This window comes from Doryrhamphus excisus, linkage group LG4 (genome assembly GCF_037039965.1).
Source record: "Doryrhamphus excisus strain RoL-2023G ecotype Guam linkage group LG4, RoL_Dexc_Guam_v1.1, whole genome shotgun sequence".
NCBI classification, from domain to species: domain Eukaryota; kingdom Metazoa; phylum Chordata; class Actinopteri; order Syngnathiformes; family Syngnathidae; genus Doryrhamphus; species Doryrhamphus excisus.
The window spans coordinates 9,605,525-9,629,807 of NC_136360.1; the positions used below are offsets into that span (position 1 = coordinate 9,605,525).

Consider the following 24,283-nt stretch of genomic DNA (forward strand, 5'->3'; position numbering starts at 1 on the left):
CGAGTCAGTAAAGTGCTCCGTTTGTGCATTTGGCATTTGGACTTTTCACTTTTTCTATTTCGATATGGTTTCTATTTAAAAAATGGTAAATGGTACATTTTGAATACAGGAAGTGCACAAACAAATGTGTTAGTAATTTATGTGAAATAGAAAGGGTGTTAAATAAGCTTATTCCTACTCCTTTTTGGACATGTGGAACTGTGAATTATAACATGTGATGTATTCCAATGTAACTTGTATGCAGATATATCCATTACCATTAAAGCTGTTCACACAAAAGCTAAGCAGTTTTATCTTTTGCATTTTGTTCCCTTACTGAACTAAAAATTAACCCATTTGTGACTGTAAAACCGTGGTATATACTGAAACATGATTATTCACCATTACACCCCTAAAAAAACGGATTCATGTTTATCGGGTGTGTAAGATAGGAAGAGACAGCACCACCATTGACACGGGTCAACCCTTTGAACACAAGTGTTACTTCAGGGCTACAAGAGGACAAACAAGAGCGGGATGAAAGTACCAAGGAACGATGAGGAGACAGCCAGGCCAGGTCAGCAGATGAGAGGCTGTTAAACAGTGGGGAACAAGAGGAGGTCAGCACTGGACCACTTGGGGCAGCGCCCTACAGTCATTCACACCCCTTTGTTACAATGTCCAGCGGCTCAGCACACCCCCACGTTTCAACACGGATGGATAGTGAGTGGACAGGGGAATGTCTGGGATGTGGGGACCGACTCCATACCCCAGGGGAAAAAAAGATTACAGGCTTAAAGCCCCGCCCGCCAACTGTCTGTGGCATTCTGCTCAGATAAGATGAAAGTTACTTTGCAACCAATATCAACATTTTCCCTGTCTCTTCACTAGTTGGAATTATGTGATCCAGATGCTACGCAAACAAATGTTAAGCATTCTGTGGATCGGCGCGACCTCGTAAATCTTTAAATAACAGGTCAGTGACGTGGGCTTTATTGTCGGGCTGCTGGATTACAGCCAATGTGCAGATATAAGTCTTTGCAGATCAACATACGTCCAGGGAGGTCAAAGGACAAATGCGAAGGGTCAGCCAGCACAAACTGACACTGTTCTAAGACAGTATTGTTCATCTTATTAGCCACAATCATTTTATTATATTTGGCTATTTGCCTTACATTGGTTTACTTCAAATAAATAATTATAATTAATGTAGACAACTAACTATTATTGAGAAAGACAAAAACATTAGCAGAAAATTAAATGCTTAGTGATTGGCTTTTTTGCAATGCTGATTACAGCCAATGCAATTAATCAGACTGATGGCTAATGCTAAAGGTTCATAGAGGTCACCAACCTGGGTCACTGATTACTTCAACAGACATAGACAGGCACCAAAGGACACCAAGACTAACAGTTGGAATAGATTTAGGACTTGCTGGGGTTTCTTGCTAATAGATATATTGAGAGGGAATACAGATTGAGAGTAATGTATTGTGGACTGTGGGGACAATGTGAAAGAGAACTGTTTGTAACCAAAATTTAATAGTTATATTTAATAGTTAATTTAAAAGTTATGTTCTTGTCTACCTAAAAAACTGTTTGGGTGCCTGAAAATACAAACAAGCACGGAAGCATGTCAATGAGACAATAGAAATTTGTTACTGGTACTGTACACTAAATGACATTTGTGGCCCCATGGGTTCTGCTTTGGAAGACAGGCTAGCATATATATAATATAGATATCCTCCAGGTTTTATAATCTTTAGACAAATGGTCAATGTGGTCACCTCTGGATATCCCATCTATCCATCCACTTTCTTCCACGTATAAGACTCTGGGTCGAAAGGGCAGCAGTCTCAGTAGGGAAGCCCAGACTTCCCGGTCTTCTGTCATCTCTTCGAGTTCCACCTGGGAGACAGTGAGGCGTTCCGCAGTATTGGTGGAGGCCAACGTTCACAGTGAAGAGGCTTGACTTACTGCTGGAAATGCAAATCTGGCTCTGTTTGTACAAGGACTGAACGACCCCAACACTCCCTTAGCCACTTTTACAGGACACAGCCAAATGCCTGGTGTTGGAAAAATATTGTGAACACTGTTTTAGAGTTAATGCGTGCGATGCATCTCTATCACAGTGTGCATTTACTACACTATTTTGTCCACTGGAGTTGCACTATTTACATGCATTATGTCAGTCGTAAGCGTACCCTAAGATAAGATGGATGGAGAACGCTGCAGTGCAATGCTGTCACAGGGCCTGAAATTCTCTCCATTTTGGTGCCTGTGAACAGCATATGCAGTCCAACACAAGGAAGGAAGATAAGAACCAGAAGGACGGATTGAAGGCGACAGAGGGCTCGTGCAGCACTGTGACCAGTAATAATTCTGAGCTTGAATGTTTACAGAGGCATGCCCCTGCTAATCCCAGCAGAGCGATGCAACCGGTCTGGAGTGAGAGGTCAGCTTGTCTCTACTGCATGGCTGTCAGTCCCGCCGCAGTCAGCGACCTGACGGACATGCTGGCGATACCAAATGATATAAACATGTTAAAAAAATTCCTCTCTTCTCACTCTATGCGCGGGTTATGTGGTAGTCATGTTTAGCTTGGTGAGCTCTCTGGCTGCACTGTTGATGGGAAGATTGCGAATGTGTGCCTGCGGTGTTCTGGGAAACGGAGAAAGAGGGAGTCTGTTGAGTTTGCCCCTTAATGGTGTTGCCACCCATGTCCAGCTCTCAGCTGATGCAGTATCATAGGCATTGGACCCACCAAAGTCAAGCAGAGCCTTTCAGAGCATACACCAGTTCACCAGAGCAGACTGTTGGTGCAAGGGCAGCTTCTAGAAGTGATGTGGGCATTTAGCACATTTACTTCTGGACCCACAAACTATGACCTCACAGCTGTGAGAAGCTCCAAGGGTTTTATTATAAAGCAAGAAAAGTCTTATTACAGCACATACATACAAGATGAGCTCATGAGCAATATATAGTGGACCTCGACCAAGGAATGGTTGTTAATCAACTAAAAATGTGGAAGGGAAATACAGTCGGTATGGATTAATAATAATATAGTCGGCCTCAACAGTTTGCCAAGAGTATGTGTATCTGGTTTCCTTCACTCTGTGCATTAGCACCTTGGCACGTCTGTTCCATGGAGCAATGGCATGAATGGAGTGAGCCCTTTTGTCAGTCATACAATGTCGTTGTCTCTGTGGTTGGAGGCAGGTTGCAGAAGTGTGCAATGTAGTACAAATTATATTAGTAGATTGCAATATATTGTCAAATATTTTTATTGTACTTGTCATAAAAACAATTCAAACCCCAATAAGTGAAATAATAAATAAATGTGAAGTAATATATAATAGCTAACATGTTTTTTTTTTTAAGGAAAGTGCAACAATGCAGACCGGTGCAACAGTGACAGTTTGTATTACGTCTTCAGGAAATTAAAGATCCAGAGCCTGGGCTGCTTGTTTACGGAGTACATACAGACACTATATCACGAGGCAGCTATACTTCCTGTTCCCTATTTAATGTGTACCATGTGGTAAGTCGGTAGAAGTCTGCACAATGCCAAATGCTCCCTACCAAAAAAATCATATTGTGAATACATGCGTGTTACTTTCTTACTTGAAATGTATGTTTGTATAGGACCACAACGTACCCCACAGGACATCCTCCAATTGTTTATGGCACCGTATTTTCAAAATTAAAGAAAGAAATTGTGTTTTTGGCCCATGATAGGCTCAATCACATTTGAACCAAATGCATGATGCCAACAGTATATTCTGCACACGGAAGAAAAATTCTGAGTCAGTTAACTATGAACAAATTGAACATTGTGTTCTGCTCATGGCTCTGTACTTGTATTGCCAAATTGGGAAAACAGTCCAATGTAGTTACATACAGTGTTTGGAAGCAAGCAAGTATATTTGTTAGAGAGGGTGGGAACTAAGCTAAGCCTTGAACTCAGTGGCCCTTCTCTGACTGCCTACTTCACGGCCCCCACAGTGGTGGAGTTGGCCTGAAAGAACTCCCACTGTCCTAAAGGCGATGGTCGCACCCACAGCGGCCCTCACACACTCAGGCCGAGCAAACACATCCCGACCGCCGGGCTCAGCTAAAAGGCATTTTGTCATGCAGTTAATCCCCCCCAATTCACTGGCTCCTTGTACATGTTCAGCCAAAGTGACCGCCTCACATGCAAACTGACAGGCGCGCACACACGCACACACACACACACAGTAATTTCCCCTAATACTGCAATAAAAGACACTCATTTTGATGGCAAACATCAACGCCACAGGCCTGATTGTGAGATCTTATTCCCGAAGAATGTCAGTTGGAACTCCAGCCAAAAGCTACAGCGTGCATTCACAAGGCCAAAGCTAAATGTTTTCATCGTCAAAAGAGTCTGGTTAGTTAGGTCGCTGGAAAGTAAAAGACTGCTGAGAAAGTTGCACTCAGGTACTGTCAGACAACTATGGGAGAGAGGATCAAAGTAGAGCCATGAAGTTAATGGATGCTGGAACTTTAAGCCCTAAAGTCTTCCTCCTCGTTTTAATAAAAACAGCCACGGTCCTAGCTGAGGACGAAGGTTTACAAGCTTGTTTTCAAATTTTAGTTTTGGCATGAGAGCGCCACTGCAAGTTTGTTTTATTTTTCCATGATTTACTTCATTAAGTTGCTAAATACTTATCTGTCCTGCTTACTTTACAGCTTCAGAGCCACAATGAACAGCAACAGGAGACAAAGGATGTAGTTTGTGTTTTTGTGGTTGTATTTACCTTTTAGTTCTGGGAATAATCATATCCAGCATTCCACCTACCAGTTACTAATGATAAACACCACATTCCATCATACAAAATAAGCCAAAGCCGAAAGCACGCTTGCTCAACTGTCGTGTAGTAAATGCCAGTTGAATGAAAACCACCACCTTGCACAATTGAAATAATCCCAACAGGGAAAGTGTAGAAAGTGTAGTGTTTTGTCTTGAAATGGTAGCACACTCCAACATGCTGACTGTGGAGCTGTCTAGCTGTCCAACACTTCAGGTCAAATTAGGGGATGAGCAAGCCATAATGGACACTGCTTTCGTCATACAGTATAATTGACTCTAATGCTCACTCTCATCCCCTCTGGATCAGACATGACCCCATGACCTTCCCACACTCAAACACACAGTAGATCTGCCTCTTTCTGCCCCAATAAACTAGTCCCTTCTAAACAACACTTTTTTTCGCTGTAGTATTGGATCTGCATATTTTTCCTCCAAACACTAACTGACCAGCCTTGTTTATGCGAGAAGAGAAATTTGAATTATTTTCGCTGTACGAGAACATTCTCGACACCACATACACACACTTACCTTTGCACTTACCTACCGAGTCCAAGACAACTAAATATTTATCCACAACAAAAAAGGTGCAAATTGGCAAATGCTGAGTTAATTACAACTACGACTGTTTCACCTCAGTTTGGTTTACTCACTGGAAACTCCAACTGCTGCTCTCAAAAGCTGCACACATTGGAATTTTCACAAAATGTGGAGGAAAATAAGACTCTGCATACGTAAGTAAACTGTGCATACGGTACAGTCATTGGAATTCAGAATTCTGGAAGAAACACTGTAACTTTAGGGTGCATAGCCAAATCACCAGAAAATTTGCTACACAACTTTAGGGGACTGACTAGCACGTGTGTAAAATTTGGTTGAAAAACATGGTCACCATCAAGCAGGGCACAGGCAGGACTTACATAATTGTACATAACATACATAATTGGCCATTTGTCTAATTTTGAGGATATCTGTTTTACATGTATGCAAGCATTTCTTCTAAAGCTTTTTGATCACAAGCCATCAGGAGGGCATCACAAAAATAAGAATACCTCCACGTTTTATCACATGACTTGCCTCAGTTGATCACTGACCTGCAGCAGCAGCCTCTCGAAGGCCAGACAGGCATCCCAGCGGGGCAGGCGGGGGTGTCGGAGGGTCTGAGCCGTAGCCAGGCCCAGCTGGAGCACCCCGCAGTGACTCTCTAGCGCCCCCAAATTGTGTCGAAACAGCTGCGCGTAGGAGCAAAGCTGCTCAGGGGTCACGCGGCCTGAGGAGGATTGAAGATATTGCTGTCATTGCGGGTTCATCAAAGATGGTGGAAGCACAACATAACGCATAATCCACAAGGTGGCTTAATGGTGGTGTGTTACAAACAAAGTATAATGCACAAGGATGGAACGAACACACAAATCTGGTAATTCATCCTGATGGGAACAGCGGAATGTGGTAACAGTATAAATAGACAATCACACTGAGCTTTGCGCTCCATGTACACGCGAGTCAACAGCGAGGTGCACTAATAAGAGTGTGACGAATACGCATAAACCTGAGACGTTTGCTGATTATTTACAGAGGGCAACACAGAGAGTTATGAAGGGAAACAGGAAGAGCAAGGTCGAGTGGACGAAGTGGACGGTCGAGGCCTGAGCAGCTGTGGACGGTGGCCTGAAGGTTGGAGGGGCACACATTAACTCCCCCATCACGAGCACGTCTTCATGTTGATACTCTGAACCAGCACCAGATGTGGGAGTATTTCCTGTAGGACTATGTGGCTGGTGTTTTCTTTAGCAGGGGCCAAACACATGAATAGAGCAGCACCAGACACATGCTGCACAACTCTCTAGAATGCTAATAGAACATGAAGAATATCAAATAGAGGCAGTGCAAGCAACTTTTCTCAAGTCAGAATCAATCACGAGCAAGATACATTTTTAAGACTGATAACCTCATTATGGGTCAGTTCGACCATATCGACATTCGGCCTTTCCTCCCATTGGGCCACACTAGCACACCTCTACACTCAGCATGTTGAACTGTGCCATCATTTTATGATACAACAGTGCATGTTATTGCAATTGCAAATTATTAGTAATCGCTGTGATACCCTACAACTACACCTCCTACACTACACCTCCTAAACTACACCTTTTCCGACATTGTTGTGCAAACATGAGAAGTATGCATGTATCATCAGTTGAATGATGCCACACATTGTTGTGTGTGCTTACAAGCAAACTTGGGCCGGCCAAGTTCAATAATTCAAAGATTTCCGAGAACTAAACGGTAATAAAATTACAAAACACATTTTTACAGCAGTTGATATGTGAAAACTGACAGCAGGGTAGAAAGCCAATTAGGGGGGCATATGTTTGACCAACAGCAATGAAAGGATCTACTGTATGTGTTTCAAGGCAAAATACACGCGCCTACAAAAGGTAAGGTCAAATTTCTCACTGAAATTAAGCATTTTCACATAATATGCTTCAGTGCAAGCATATTTGAGACCCTGAAAAGCTCTATTGTGAGCATATCCTGCCCTAAAAAATCCTGGCAGTGTAACTCAGGCTTCACTAGCCTTGATGTGCCAAACATAATCCAAGCACAGCACCGGGAAATGCATCCAATGCCAGGGCCAAGTAAAACTCGAGCTACTAATAAGCAACTAAAAAGGTACACAGTGCGTCAAATAAAATCAACCTTTACAGCAAAAGGCCAGCCCACATGAGTCTGAGAGACAAAATGAAGCTGCACTAAACCCTGTTCTTATTACACAATCAAAGAACTCTGCTTGAACCTTCCCTCTTATCTATGTTACTGAACTTTCCCGACAAGTCGCTCCGGCACTCCCGAGGCATCTTATTGCCGGATAAAAAGACGACTTTCAAGGAAAAATTTGGTCAGCTGAGTTACGGTCTTGCTGTACTGCTTTTGCAGTGGAGGAGAGACATGAAAGTTGATGTGATCACAAGGGAATGACTCTGAGCGCATGAGTTCACACTTGGCATCACTACTCCTCAAGCTCCATCTCCATTGGCCTCTTGTGATGTGAGCTGACTACTCCACCCTGCAAGCAAATAATTGTGTCATTTATTCACATTTGCAAAAAGCATATATTTACGAGTGACGTGTAGAGAAACAAAGCTACTTTCAATGATAATACACATAACATGGAAGCGGCAGAGCGCAGGGCAGGATTGGAACCACACATTAAGTGCTTTATGCACACTACTAGCTCCGATCCTGATCCAGTCCGGCATACTATCTCGCGTGCTATTCACACTGACTCCGGTAGGCACTGTACTAGGGTCTGCTCCGGCTGCTGAAACCGCACCGCAAAGGCAGATATTCACGCAATACCACATTGAAAGTCATGTTGTGGTATGTAATATTATATATTGGTCACTGTGTGTCAGTAATGTTACATTATGGTACATTGATGAGACGATAGCTACCGCAGGAAGTATCGGAAGTAACAACAAGAAATGACACCTACAAGGCTACAAACGCACAAAGTGCTGTTTTCCCAATTGATAGTCCTAAAAAATGGTGAAGAATACCACAATATGAGCCTTAAGATAAATTCTAGCCTGTAGCTGAGTGTTTCCTCCACCTCTGGCCTCTAAGCAGCAAAGAAAACAGAAGGTCTACCTTTGTGGCACGCGACCATCAACTACAGTATTCTAGTGTTAGACTGCTATACAAGCATACTGTGGGCTTGATACAGTATTAGGATGCTAGAGCACCAAACACTCTCCCAAAACCCTCAGCTACCACACATTTCCACAGATTAAACAAAATACTAGCGGGCTCAGCACCAAGCAACTACCTGCTCACCGAGTGGCCACTCGCCATGTGGCAGTGTAAATATTTCACACACACACAGAAATATAGAAACATATCAGTCCACTGCAGATCCGCACTCTCACCTTTGGCTCATGCTCATCTCTACAGGATAAGATCCTCCACAGAGAGAAAGAGAAAATCCATTTCTCAGAGGCTCTGATTGACCTGTCAGTTTTCTCACGGCACAATAGGATGAAATTCCCCCACTGTGGTGTATTATACAGGATGTGTGCACATTTGTGCATATATCGTCTTTGTCCATGTACTGTACATTTACTGTCTGCGCATGTATTGGTTTCATCATTGATAGGGAACATTACCTCAATGATTGATTATGAGTTTTGTAAAACATGTTGACTACATACTAAAATGACATGTAAACAAGTGGTTCTCAATTATTTTCCGTCATGAGCCCCCCCGAGGGGACAGAAACTCAGAAATGTTTGTCCCCCCCCCCCCCTCGATATTTATTTATTTATCTGTACTATACAGACTGAACTTGAAACTAAAAGCAGGAAAATGCAAAACAATGGAGAACATACAAGTGCGTCACATTGCATGTTGAGTATGACAAACTTGTATACTATGTTGGCAGGTCTACATTAACATTAAAAGTATACCCTACCTCTCAGGCCCCCTGACAGTTCACTGCGATCCCCCAGGGGGGCCCGTCCTATTACTTGAGAAGCCCTGCCTTAGGCCAAACAATTTGGATTTATTGTTCCCATTTGTGCATAAAAGAAGCACATATACTAGTCACTGCAGTGTGTCTGTCTTAGCCTATGATATCCATTCACACATATGAGCCCCCCAACATAAACTCTCCTGAGCTGCTCTGCTCTTCGAGTGCATAAATAAAAACATGTCTTGTTTTCCGGTGTCCCCCTTCCAATGGAAGGTTACTTACGAGGCTGTCCAGTCATTGAAGTGGGCCACAACTCAGCTACGATGCGGACATCCAACATCACTTGGCCCCCGACTCACCTTGCTCACCTACAGTCATCTTAAAGTAGCTGGACTAAATCATGGCTGCTCCCTCAGCCTTTGTGCATCGTTCAAGACTTTGATCACTGGCCCAGCCTCATTTGCTGTTTTTGCACCATCCAGCTAATATGGCATAACAAATTATTTATAGCATGATGCTTGAAATGCAATCTGTTTTATTGCCGGGTCTGCAACAAATGCACCATAAAAAGTTTGACATAGACCAAAGGATGAGGTTGTTCAACAAGTGATCAATGAATGACTCTCTCATTTGGCATGATTGGAATACTGTAGGTGGGCCAGTGCACGGCACAACTGCATGTACAGTACATGCATGTATGCACTCGTACAATGTAACTGACTCATACAATGACTGCAATGCAATTGCTTCTCTACAGTTCTTGATGATACCCAACACATAAATCATACAAATAAAATCCAAACGAACAATACGGAATGCCAAACCCACAACACGCTACATTTACATACTAAATGAATTGCTTCATCCGCAAATATTTAATGTATACATTAAACAGGCCGCACGGTGGCCGAGTTGTTAGCACCTCTGACCCAAAGTTAGCTGGGACAGACTCCAGCACACTCCTGCAACTCTAATGAGGATAAGCAGCATAGAAAAGGGATCGATGGATTACCTAAACAGAATAATGCATGAAACATATTAATATTATTAATTGTAACAAAATAATCAGAACATCTCAAAATAAGACTGGAATTGATCCACCAAGTCAGGGAAATTACAGAAATACAGCAGTGTACTGTAGAAGTGATGGCAAAGGTAAAACGGGCCATATATTGAACGCTCAAAGTGACAGCAGACCAGTGGGAGCCAGGAGACGAATGGGGAACTGCAAGTCCAGCACAGTAAGCCTTGTGCGAGTATACCCTCAATTTAAAATCTGCATAATCCGTAACTATTCGTAACTAATGGCTTGTTTAAAGGGCACCTATTATGCTTTTTCCACTTTTCTGACCTGTAAACGTTGGTAGAATGTTGTATTGTCGTGTTAAACGATGCCAAATTTTCAGATAATGAGGTTAGGGATAGCACTGAATGTTTCTGTGATGTCACAGTGAGCCAGGCCTCCTTATATGGGCATTAAAACAGACCATTTTGGAATTCCTAGGAAATACAGCTGGAATTGGTGCAGATTCTGGAAGATCTACAATGCCTTCTGTGCGGGTTATCATGTGTAGCTGCTCTATAGGAGTCCACAACTCAATACAAAGGTCCGAAAATGCCCATAATAAGTTCCCTTTTAACAGTGTCAGACATGCTGTAATGTCAAAATTGTCAAGTACAATTACAAATGTAATACAATCATTTACTGATTTGTTCGGTCAATCTGGATAATAACACAAAAGGAACACAAAGTAATAAAACACAAATAGCGGAGGGAAATAATCCTATAATGTTGAATATAAGAGTTTGACCCTCAGGTTAGTGACTATTTGTGTCTTACATCAGTAGCAGACAACCTTATTGAGGCCACTATCTGCACACATCATTGATTTGTGTGAACTGTGAAGCAGTGGTTTGGTCAGATCAGCCACAAATTGCGCCTTTAAGCACAAGGTGTCAAAGGAAACCACAGTGTGTACACAAATTCTGGGCCGTGTGTGTGCGTGTGTGTGTGTGTGTGTGCGAGACCTCCAACAACATATTACAACCTGCTTGTTACCAGACACTTTTTACCTCACCGATTACAGGAGCAAAGGGACCAAAGTGGCCCTCCCCTTTTTACCAGATGCTAACATTCACACTAACCCCAAATGTGTGTGTGTGTGTGTGTGTGTGTGTGCATGTGTGTTAAATGAGTCAGACAATGTGAGTCAGAAGGTTGCATGAAGGTGAACGTGCATGAGGGGACTCATAGACCTGCATAAGCGTGTGTGTGTGTGTGGACCTTATTTTATTTTTGCGTGCCAACACATTTTTATCCCTCGCGTTGGCCTCATTTGCTACATTAAGAAACAACAAAAGTTTGCAAACGTACGTGTGCATGTGTGTGTCACAGTTTCAACATGTGGTTCAGATTTCCTCCGCAGCCACATGGACAAACACACAGTGAACAGGGAGAGGATTTTAGAGCCAGTAGTTGGCGCTATGGAGCTGCAATTCAAACTGAAGACCTTCTGTTTGTGTTTTCAATACATTATACATGTATTAGTGTATGTTTGACTTGTGTTTTGCATGTGCACATACCCATGCTCATCTTGATTGGCAGCTTCTCCTTGCTGGCGGCTTCCACTAGTTGGCGTCGGACCTCCATCACTGCTTCTTTGTGTTTACTGGTGAGCATGGTCTCCCAAAGTAAACAGGCTGCAGGTGACCTGATCGGAAAAAAAAGTTTTGCAAAATAGCCAATTCAGTTAATTCAGTTTCCAGTTTCTGTTTGTTATGCATATTTGAACGTTTCCATTGTCAAGGGTTCCAGTGTGAGTGTGCAATATATTACCTACTGGTCACAGCAGTGTTCTGCTGGCCGAAACACCATCAGAAGCACTGATGAACATTTACAATGTAAATTGTAATAGTATGGAACAAATTCCATGAAATTGGATATTTTTTTTCTAAACAGTATTATCGTCATTTTGTAGTGTGTGTCTAGGCTGTACTGTTCCAGTAGTGTATATGTACCTTTTTTTGTTTTTTTGCGCACACGGATTTCATCTTCTACAATATGTGTTGTTTTTCTAATCTACCCAGAATCAGTAATGGGGCTGTGAGATTTCAGATTTGTGCCACACTTAGGTCAGTCTACTGATTAGTTGACCAGAGCAAAACAAAGCAAAAGTCTGTAGCAACCGGCACACAAAAAGTAAAAAATTAACTTGGTGCCAAAGAATCTTAAAAATCTATTTTCAAGGTGGATAATTTCAGAAAAGCTCGACATCGTAAGAAGAGGTTGGCCATCCCCGAAGCCACTTCCAGACCAATGTTTACAAACGGTAAAACTGGCTTCCAGTCTCCAAAGGGGCATACCCTGGTGGTTTTTCTTGTTTTTGTCATACTCGTAGATGAATATTGATTTTATGTTTTTTACATTTGGTTGAGTGCCGAATTTAGCCTCCTTTGGTGATCACTTATGTGATGCTTAAAGTTACTAGCATGATAGTGTAGGCTAAAGCTAGCATTGTTGGGACTTGATTTCTCAACCAAGATTTACATCATTTGTGTCAGCATGCAGCACATCTATGTGTTGAGTTTGTGCTATTTAATCAGAAATGCTATGATGTCACGCTACATGTGTACCTTGATGCAGCAACATCACAAGAAACACAATCTGAGAAAGTGTTTTGTGGATGAAACTCAATCTTGTCTTGGTGACAGTTAGCCTGATGACAAGAATGCGTTGACTCCCCTCAGGGATCACCCACAGGAAAAAGCAAAAATTAAGTTTGAGTCAACATTTGGAATGTTCTCAATCTATGCTGTATGTGATTTAGTTTGTCAGAGCCTGCAGAGAAAAGCTGCTCATGATAGCATCTCAGTCTCTCGTCTCTTTATCGCTTCAGTAATAGAATTCACTGATCCACCTCACTAATGGGACACTTGGCGCATAAACTGGTTGTGAAACTGTCTCCATTGCAAGACACAATTACAATCTATGCAAATGTTCCATGCTAAAATGTTATTTCATGATGTCAAATGTAGCCAGACACTAGGCCTCACAATCGTAATCCGTACTTGGATTTTCCATACGTTACAGAGGCGTACACGGTACACATTGAGAGACAGGAAGTAGATCTGTCTCATGATGCAGTCACACATCTATATTGTAAACAAATACAGTGCAGCCCAGCCATTGGCTCGTGGGGGTCATAGCTAGTGAAATTGAGGTCTTTCTTCTTGAGGTCTTCCTATTTGGGAACACTTGACCTTCCCGGGGAAATACGTAACCAGAAAAAGACAAAAGAATACAACAAAAGCAATGTGCTGGTATTGTACAGTAGAGACGGGGAAAAGGGCTCCAAGCTGGAACTATTAATGCGACTTTAATTTTCTGTTGCACTGTTACACGGCTGCATCAATGCACTTGCTAAACTACTGTATAGCATTTCATATTTATGTAGTTTTATTTATTTGTATTTTGGAATTTGATAAGTGTATTAATTGGAGGATAACATCCTTGCAATTTAAGTTTGTTTAATTTTAAAGCTTGTTATACCAAAGATACCATAAAACTGAGGTACGCACCACACTCTGATCATGGCATACCGTTACAACCTGGACACAGAATCAATGTGCTTCCATTGTTTCTTATGAGGCAGTATGAAAATATTTAAGGATCTCACAGACTAAAAATCAATAATCAATCAATCTCATTAAAACCTGTCTTCAAGTGACAATGATATTTTAAACAGTGCTCCTCTTTGATTTCGCTCTGCTATCAAGGCCACAGACAGTTTGTTGGTCGAGGAGTAAACAAAAAATCCGTCTGCGTCTTTCGCAGCGAGATGGATAAAATATACCGAGATGGCGGCGAAAAAAGAGGACAATGAGCAGAGAAGTGCGAGGGAGCTTGTTGACAAATCTGCTGCCCTTTTTCTCGTCTTCCTTTGTGCTTTTAACCACTGCCATGTGTTTAATATCACATGTAATCAGTTCCAGACCTGGGGCTGGTTGAACGAGGGAAGAGTGGGGGTCTCACGTTGGGACAACCGCTATCTTCACACTCAAGCCAGACAAAAAAAACAAAACAAAACGGCAAACACAACACAACCCGCATATAAGCAAGAGTTCTATTTAGGAGTGATGTTGTTGTAAAAGAAACAGGAATATAAATCTCCTATTTCCCAACAATGTTCTTAACTTGCTGGGGAATTCCAGACAATAGTCCAGACTGATGACACACTTTCATTTCTGGAGAACATTTTTGGGAAACATCTCCCCATGCGCTTGAGTGAAAATCATGAAGCAACATCCCGCATGTTTGAAACGCTAAACTTACACATCTCAACTGGACCATGTGAGCTGCATTCGGGAGGGTACACGCATACATTTGTGTCTTTAGCGTGTGTGTTCCCAGAACACCTTAAAAAGCCTGAGTGTTGGGTGAGATATGGTTCTAATTTGCTACATACACACATCTCCCCCCCTTTTGACGCCTTCCCTGCTGGGCCATTTGGACCAAAATGGGGCTGGGCTTTGAGCAGCGTTTCATACTGGTCCCGAGAGAGAGACAAGCTAGGTGATTCTACTACTAAGGAGTTTGGGTGGGGGGGTGCTCAAAAAGTACCGTACACTGCCTGAAGGGGGCACTCTTGCACTTGTACATCAACACAACACATTGCCCCCTCTCTCTAGTGAGTGAGTGTGTGTGTGTGTCCAGTATAATGTGACAGCAACCTAAAAAGGTAGCTAAGCATCAAATGGAGCATACCTGTCAGAGGAATGCAGCACACATATTTAAGTGATGAAATAAAACTGACTGTCTCTAAGCATAAAAGAGTGAGGGGGTGAAAAGGAAGGGTGGTGGGCTGGGGGGGAAGACTTTGTTCCTGGAAGTGTGTGAGAAAGCAAAGAGGAATGTGTATGTGTGTGTGCGCATGTGTGTGTGTGTGTGTGAGAGAGAGCGAGAGTGTGGACGTTCTGTGATGCTGATTGATGTTCATTTTGTTTGACTTTTCTCCACAGGAAATAATGAAAATAGTAATAATCCGTGCCAAGGTCAAACTGTGGCAATCATAAAACATTTAGCAAAATTTTTAATTAATTGTCAGGTAAAAAGAAGTTAAGTGCCAACTGTGTTGCCGATATCTTAAGTTCTTCTTCACTTCACACCCTTGTGTCGCAATAAAATATGCACAAAAATCCAAAGCAGAGCTAGGGTGCGCTAACACTCAGCAAAGAGTACTATGGTCAAGTATGATTGGCCCACTTAATACATGACATCATGGATGGAGGTTATACACATTGCACTATTCCACCTTCCTTCCTTCCTCGTGAGGATGCCCCACAGGTGCTGAAATGGGTTCTGGAGGAGACATTCTTTGCCACTCACATTCCAATCACACTTTGCCAATCACATTCAGCTTCCTTAGCAAGACACTTGCCACCTTGGAGATGTGTTTGGGCTCATTATGATGCTGGAAAACTGTCATGCTAACCAGCTTGCCAAGGGAGGGAGTCATGCCCTGCTTCACAATGTCACATGTTGGAATTCTTTTGTCCCTCCAGTGCTGGTAGCAGTCATGCAGCCCCGGACAATGACGCAACCACCACCTTCACCATAAAGCTAGAGTGTATTATGCTACTCACTTGTGTTCTTTGCTATTTAGACAATAATGGCTGTGTGGTGACTTTTTTCAGTGGACAGCAACTCTGTACTGATACACAAGCTGTACACAGATTACCCTAAAGTATCTATATATTAACCCTTGGGAAGATATAACAGTTATAACAATGCTCGCTGGAACATGAGGAGCATATTTATCTAATTATTTAGGCTCTCTGACTCACTGGCATGATAAGTTGATAACATGATGCAGGGGTTAGTCATACAGCATAAACACGACACTTAAACAACATCTGGGATGGGATACAAACGTCTCAGCGGGGTCCGTTTTTATTTGCCTGCTCACCTCCAACAGTGAGCAGAATTATATTTTGCTGAGGTTCCTGCTGCAACATAATTAGGTTTGTGGCTGTTTTTTTCTTAACTCTTTGTTAGAGAACAAGAACAAAGTCCAATAAAATAACTGAGGTGCAACAAACAACAAAGTATTTGCGAGAACATGTGTTTTTGTCTGAGTTCTATCCAAAAACAACACTGCGTTTCATTGAGCAGTTGTGACCTATTTGTTGTTGACAACTGGGAACGCTCAGACCACAGCTCTTAAATCTTTCCCCTTTTTGTTGTTGGGGGGTGCGGGGTGTTAGTGTGTCAGCACCTGTATGGCCGACCTGAGTGCACGTCAATGCAACTTTAATGCAGCCACATCACTCTCTGTGTAGCAAATGTGGTCCATGCACAGAGGATGAAGATCCAGATGATGTTCTGGTCCAATCCAAGGTTTGTCCAACAGATGTGACACACTGGACCTGACACAAACGTGCTGTTGTGATAGAGCCCACAAGACAGACCCTGCTTCCTGTAAGCATCCGTGTGCTTCAGCGGGATATGACACAGGAGGGAGACGGGAGACAGGACCATGGCTTTGAGTGTTTCTGTGTCTCCTGGCAAGTGGGACGAATGACCCAATGGATTTATTGGGAGAGGAGACAGGGACACAGGGACAGCCTAGAGCAGGAAGTGAGGGGAGGAAGGGAGGCTACAAATTAAACAATTTTGCGTTTGCCAGATGTTAGTCAATGAAGAGAACAAATTAAAATAAGAAGGTTGCAAAGTTGGGGGGTCTAAACAAAGAAGTTTGAACTTAAATTAAACAAGGGTTCCAGATCCTTGATGAGCTTTTCTGTGAAATCTTCTTAAATTTCAAGTTGCTTACCCACCAAATGATGACACTACAAATGACACTAAAATGTGAAGATCTCTTCTCTCTTTCTTAACGCAATTTTAACAGAATTGCCCATTTTTTTCCAATTAACTATTATAAACTGTTATAAAGTTGTTGCACGTTGAACGAGTGGTTGGCATGTTGGCCAACCAGTCAGGAGATTGGGTATGATATGAGTGTAAATTGGCTCGTGACCAGTACAGAGTTGAACTCCGCCTCTCACCTGAAGTCATCTGGGATAGGCTCCAGCATACTTCCGCGACCCGAATAAGCATAAGCAGCATAGAAAATGTTATAAGTTATAAAACAGCGTGGACTCTGTGTGGGGACGCTATTGTGCCATTACACATGACGCAACACAACATAGTCTAACATACTGTAACATAAGACATAAAGTGAAGGAGTGGGAGAAAGCTGTCTTGTTGAAATGGTGAAGATATGAAAGAAGTGTGGGGAGTGCGAGACTGTCATGTGAATTGGCCTTTGCTTGGTTTACCATTTCAAATAAAAGGGAGCAGCATGGGCTCTTTGAAAGAGTTGGGCACAAGGATCTAAAGTGGCGGATGTTTGATCGTGTTTCTGAATAAACGCACACACAAGTAGAAGAGTTCTTTGGTGGAAGTGCAATAAAAGAGCATCAAACAGACAGAAAAGGTTCTGTTATCTCAGGCCTGAAGGGAACACAGAGAACAAGCTGTCCAGGTGAAAGTCATCTACGTGCTTCACACATGGTGGACATCAGGATGTGAGGAGTCCTAAATCTGCATGGTGCACCTTTTAGATTTTCTTTATCAGTGACATCTGAAATTGAAGCCATCGCTGTTGATTGAATCCCTCAGAGATGAAAGTCTTTCAGCCTGGCACTGGTTCTCTCTTGGTAGGATAAAGGCAGGATTTTATCATCAAACTGCTCTATTCATGTTTAATCTTCAGTTCACCACGGTGAAATGGAAATGGAAATCTTCAAGCATCAATAGAATAGCAATTAAATGCAGAAATTATGCAAAAACAAAAAAGGACCTCTATATCAGTGATTCCTAACTGGGATGTCACAGGTCTCAATCCTGCACTTTAACTCTAAACAGGATTTTCTGATTTTGGTGATGTCTTTTTTTAATACAAATATAGGTGGAAACAATGCTTTTTAGTGCTATTTGAAAACTGCTGTTATAGAAGAAGATTGGTTAGATTCCTTGTTGAATGTGCCATCCTGTCTCTTTTTGAGCCTTATAAAGTGCTATAAAGCATTTTATGCTTATTATTAGGAATTCGAGCATGTAGGCCACACACATTATTAGCATGTCTCCTCTGCTACCACTAGTTTACGTTTTCCCATGCCGCCTATATTCACATACTGCACATGCAACGTTTACTCAAGCTCCCATTGCCCATTGCAGGACAGAAATAGGTGCTTTTTCTCCCACAGTGTGCCAGGCACATCTGAATTGAGGAGATGGCAGTCCTGCTGTGTTTTCTCATGCCAGGGTGCGGTCGGATACACAGAACCAGATCTCCACCTTGGCCACCCATGCTCACATCGACACACACACACTCCCACTCCTACCACAGAGTAAAAGTCCAAGAAGCCAGGTTCAGTCTGGAATAGATGGAAACCCGGTGCCCTCTTCCAATGGGATTCAGGCGCACCACACAGGATGAAAAAAAGAGAGCCAAGCATAGCACAACACAGACAGACGGGAAGGTAGCAGACCACAACTTTTACTCAACATTGCACATTCAACTCAGGATGTATTCAATGGCTGACAAAGAATGTCACTAGAGAGGTATCAAGAAGAAGCTAAAAACCACATAGGGAAAAGGTGTGTAGACACTCCATAAGACCATTACCCAGAACCACACGTCAAAGCGTGGTTGCAGGACCATAACAATCACCACCAGGTTATGAAAAACAATATGACGGTAATTGCAAGGTAAGCGTAGGGGTCATGCCTACGGAGCTAGAACCAACAACCACCCACGGAGTGTTTGGTACACCCTGATCTACACAAATATCCTGGAATCAACCAAGAAAATATCATGCTTCTAAAAAGGCTCCAATTATGGTGCACCGAACATTTAAAGGTTTAAGCTGCTCTTTGCTACAAAAAAAACACAAGGTGGTTAAAAATAACTTGACAAAATCATAGTGGTGTCAACTTGCAAGAGGAAAAGCTTCACTGGGAATCTAAACCGTGGACAGGTGGCAGGGTTTAATGATGCATGCAATGTATTTTTCTTTGCAGAAGATGCAATAAAGAGTACTCAGTGAAGTACAGACCTCCACTGAGGCTGGACAATAGGAAAATCCAGTTGTTGATTGCACCCACCAAGCTTAGTAGCAGCTCATGTAACATTCTAACATCACCGTCTGATGACAATTGTTTTTTTTTCATATTTCAGAAATACACACCACAAACTAGTGGAGCTATTCGCTACAATCATAACAGTGTTTCCCTCGAGGAACTGTAGCTCCCCATCATGGCAGCACTCATGCAATTATCTCTCTCCTCATTTGTGCCAGCACCTATTTAGACAGTAATGACTGTGTGTTGAGCCATTTTCAGTAGGTTATAAATCTACACTGCTACACAAGCTGTACACCAACTACTAAGTACTTTCAATAGTATTGTAAAGTGGAGATACAAGGTTTTCTTTAGACAGTGACAAGCAAAACCATGCAGTAAACAGGTAAATATGTGTCTAAATTTGTGCTGCTGTTAATAAAGTATAAAAAAATGCCACACTCCAGTTGAGTAGGTGGTGCCAGTGTGCAATACAAATTGGTTGACAACAAGAAAACTATAAATGAACTAAATTTGGGATGTTTTCCCACAGCCCTTGCGTGATGTTTTGTGGAAAAAGAGCATTGTCTTGAACACAGAGCACTTTAAACAGGCACTTCAGCAGATTGGAAAATCTGCCTTTCTTTGCGGCCCAAACATCTGTGATGAGCATCGACTCGGCCATCTGCTCGCAAAAAACAACAAAAAAAACACAGGCAATCACACTCCTGCTGATCAGTCATTATGGCTGCAAACTCCAGAAAAACCTTTGATAAGACTATCTGCAACACGTCTTTAACCTTTTTTAGTGCTAGCACCTGCTTAAAGTTGGACTATAAATTGTTAAAATGTCCTCACTTGATTTACTTGGCTGTGGTATGTTAGTAGGTTGTTAAAATACAAAAGCAGCATAATTCTTGACAAGTAGAACTGAGACAAGTGCTGAGATAACAAATTAATCTCTTTGACCCAGACCTGATCCCTTTGTCTGAAAATGGATGACGTTTCCCCTTTCTGGGCTCAATTCAGCATGCAGGCTAATGCTAATGCTGCTTTCAACATTGCTGGAATGTAACGAATATGCCAGGTTACCAGGTCCAAACTCAAAGTATTCTGGTGGAACATTATGAAAAAAAACATGGCTTACCAAATATGTTAATATAATCTGGTTCCAAATCATAAACACTCACCTACACATGGTGGTGTTTATCAGAGGCTACCTCCAACATGTGGTGGGAGAAACAGCCCTGACCTCAACCCAACTTGTGGGATGAACTTGGGAATGATGTTTGTGTGAGAGTAACCAACAGAACCACATCGGACAACTCGTGGTCAAGGAGTGGAATGCCATCTCATAGCAGTGTGTGTGACCAGTATGGAGAGGAGGTGCCGGCAACATCGTTTGTAAAACCACCAATATGTCTTCAACCTTTACTGACTTCAATGATCTGAACCACCAAAGAACACAAAACTTGAGTCGACAGCCATTCAGAAAACAGTAGTAAGTATATTACACAACACAGCATCAACAGAACCAATGATAAGGATAACCAGTGATAAGGCGCAAACTGCTCCAGCTCGTATTAAAGGGGACCTATTATGTTTTTTTTCCATTTTTCTGACCTATAAATGTAGTTAGAATGTTGTATTCTCGTGTTAAACGATACCAAAGTTTCAGATAATTAGGTTTGAGCATTTGGAAGTGAGTCCTGAAAGAAGTTTGGGATGATTAAAAACTCGCGTTGCAAAACTGTTCCTTTGTGATGTCGCAGAGGGCCGGACTTCCTTATATGGTTCATAGTTAGGAAGCACTTTGGGCGTGTGACCAATCACAGCAGAGTTCCCAGAGGCGGGCCATGGGTGGAATAAATTAAAACAGACTGTTTTGGCAGGGAGCACAAATCAAAGGAAAGACAGCTGGAATAGGTGCAGATTCTGGAAAATCTAAAAGGTTTTCTGCGTGGGTTATCATGTGTAGCTGCTCTATAGGAGAGCACAACTCAATATTAAGGGTTGAAAATTAGCATAATAAGTCCCCTTTAATACCGCTGATGAATTCATTAGGCAAGGGTAACGTGCTTGCTGCTAAAAATCTTTTTTTAAGACTTTAAAATATGGCATTTTATGGGAAAATAAAAAGTTTCCATATCAACATGTCCGCCATGTTCACAAAAGGTGTTTAGGACAGACATACTGTCCATTTTTGCCCTTATAATGAATGTAACTATACTATACTAGAGTGCTATAATAGAGTTCTTCACTTATTTTGTGTTATATCCCACAAACTTGTCAAGAACTGACCGTTGAGCGACAGGAGACACGTGTTGGCAAATACATCAACATGCATTCCCAAGACCTATTTATTAAATAACCACTAACGTCATCTTGGTCAGTCAACCACAGGAAGGACCGAGGCAGGAATGGAACAAATGATGTCGGACTAATCCCTGGGCAATGTACAACAAGCCCACCGCAGGCGGCCAACACGTGTGTCTGCACAGCTTGACTCAACCACTGGCACCTCGTGGCGGTCATGTGCCACCCCCCCCTCATGTGTAAAGCATAAGTTAGTGCATGTGCTCTAAAGTGGAACAGGATCATCAGAAATTACTGCATGTGTGGATGCTGGGTCATACAAGTTCAACTATTACTAGATTGGTTTATTATTCAATTTATTATTGAAGTTTATTGAAGTGTACTCACTGAGTCTGTGCGAGGCAGCCTGGCGCCACACTGCTCTGTGAATGAGGACTGATCTGCACACTGGTCAGCTCCTGCATGTCTACCTGTACATCGGTCACATGACCAGGCAAGCGTTTTAGCACAGTGAGAATTTTCTCCACCAAGTTGTCGCCATGGTGACCAACGGCTCCTGAGAAAGTAGCGAGAAGAGTTCCAGAGTATTTGTGATTTTTGTATTCATATTAAATATATGTCTAGCCAACAATCTGAATACATTTTACAGCAGAAATTTAAGGTGTTGGCCAAAAAAGGATAAATATTATCAATAAAATCATTGGAAAATACTGAATCTGTTATTAATAATACTGTAAAATACTGAGGATATGACTATTAATAATCTTGTAGAATTTTGTTACTATTAATAACACTGACTAGTGAAAATATTACAATTAATAATATGGTAAATATTGACATGATGAACTACAATACTCTAGTTTTCCTGGTTCCACACATACCTGTCAGGTCCAAGGTCCTGTCCACAAAGATGATTGATGCTTTATTAGGGGCCGTCTTCCTGCGGTTCTTAGCCTGGGGGTGACCGGCCAGTTCCCCTGCTATGAGGCGACTCATGAGGCCCACAGCAAAGCTCTCCTCTCTGGTTCCTGTGGCCTCAAACATGGCGTTCAATGCCGCCGCCAACGACTTGATCTCAATCTGCAGCTCGGCAGGCAGTGAGGGGACGTCCACATCTAACAGGCTTCCCAACCGCTTTTTCTCTGGACGCTTGGAGTTGATGGTGTACAGATCGGGGGGCAGCAGTGGAAAAAGCTGTGCATAAGCGGGCGCCAGCAGCAGCTGCGGGGACACAGGGGCGAAGGTCAGGGGCACGTGCATAACCTCCGCCGTATAGTTCATGTCGCCCATCCACTCGCACAGCTTGTCCTCGAACTGCTCGAACACAGGCGCTCCATCCACATCCGCTGTGACGTTGTTGGCGAGCAGGTGTAGTGAGTGGGACACGGTGGTGACCACCACACAGTACTGCAGGTGGCTGAGGGAGATGATGTCCTTTATGGTGTCCACTGTGCGGCCTTTCAGCAAGGTGCTCACCTAGGGGTGCAAAATAGCGTAAAGGCATTTTGTTGAAGATATGGGGAAACATTGAAAGTTGGGCACTCTCTAAGGAAATTGATGAGGTTACATAAGAATTGTGTGAATATACATTGTATCATATAGAAACATACTCAACATTTTGATTGCCATAAGAAGGCATGCATGCATACATGTTTTAGTTAGATTTAGTGGCCACATCAAGTACTAAAATATTGCTAAATACCATGATCCATCCATTTATTTTCTATGCCGCTTATCCTCACTAGGGTCGCGGGTATGCTGGAGCCTATCCCAGCTGTCTTTCGGCGAGAGGCAGAGTACACCCTGGACTGGTCGCCAGCCAATCACAGGGCACATATAGACAACAACAAAATAGATGGAGGGCATAATAAAAGGTTCTTTTATCAGTAGTCTGCTGCAATATGTGTGCTTCAACTTCATTCAGTCCGAGTGTTGTAGAAAAAACTCTCCCATTTCCTACATATGTCTTTTAAATCGTGTCGAAAGTGTATCAACTTTTTGTTGAGATGAGTCAATTCTATTCTCACCACAAACACCGCCTTGGGCTCGTTGTCACTACACGACTCGAAGCTGGAGAACTGCTTCAAGTTGCGGGCTCCGGCCTGGAACAAGGCGGCAGCACCCCCGGCGCTCCAGTGGAGGACCTCCGCACATGTGTCGTCCATAAACACCACGGCCCGGTTGACCTTGGAGAGAACCCGGTCCCATATCTGGACCGGGAAGTGCCACACCGCCTCCGGAGTTAGCATCTTTTTGGTCTTACCAGGAGCGTGACAGCAGCCAGCAAAACAAACAGGTTGATGACGTGTCAGTATACCGTCGCAGAGATTATACGTCACATCATAGCGTTACCTTGGCAACAGGAGGCGGCGTTACACAACAGCAGTCTGTCCAACAGCTAGACAGAATTACATTTCTTATTATTTTATCTATTTTTTTTATTTCAATCTAAGTTGTTAAATATGTTGTCCCTTTCATATACAGTCATGAAAAAAATTAGACAACCTTCGTTTCTTTCGTTTATTGATACATTTCAATGCCTGGTACACTAAAGGTACATGTG

The 24,283-nt window shown here is 42.5% G+C and overlaps 1 protein-coding gene across 1 annotated transcript in view; it reads right to left on the reverse strand.

The window, feature by feature from the left end:
• The window catches only part of scfd2 (sec1 family domain containing 2), a 96,693-nt gene extending 72,667 nt beyond the window's left edge, over positions 1–24,026 (reverse strand). Inside the window, exons 1-5 of the mRNA XM_058072951.2 lie at positions 23,748–24,026; positions 22,602–23,196; positions 22,108–22,276; positions 11,865–11,992; positions 5,905–6,080 (exon numbers count right to left, since the gene is read on the reverse strand). Of these exons, the coding sequence (XP_057928934.2) occupies positions 5,905–6,080; positions 11,865–11,992; positions 22,108–22,276; positions 22,602–23,196; positions 23,748–23,969 (1,290 nt within the window). The 5' untranslated portion in view covers positions 23,970–24,026. The remainder of the gene's footprint in view (positions 1–5,904; positions 6,081–11,864; positions 11,993–22,107; positions 22,277–22,601; positions 23,197–23,747) is intronic.
• Positions 24,027–24,283: the final 257 nt, after the last annotated feature.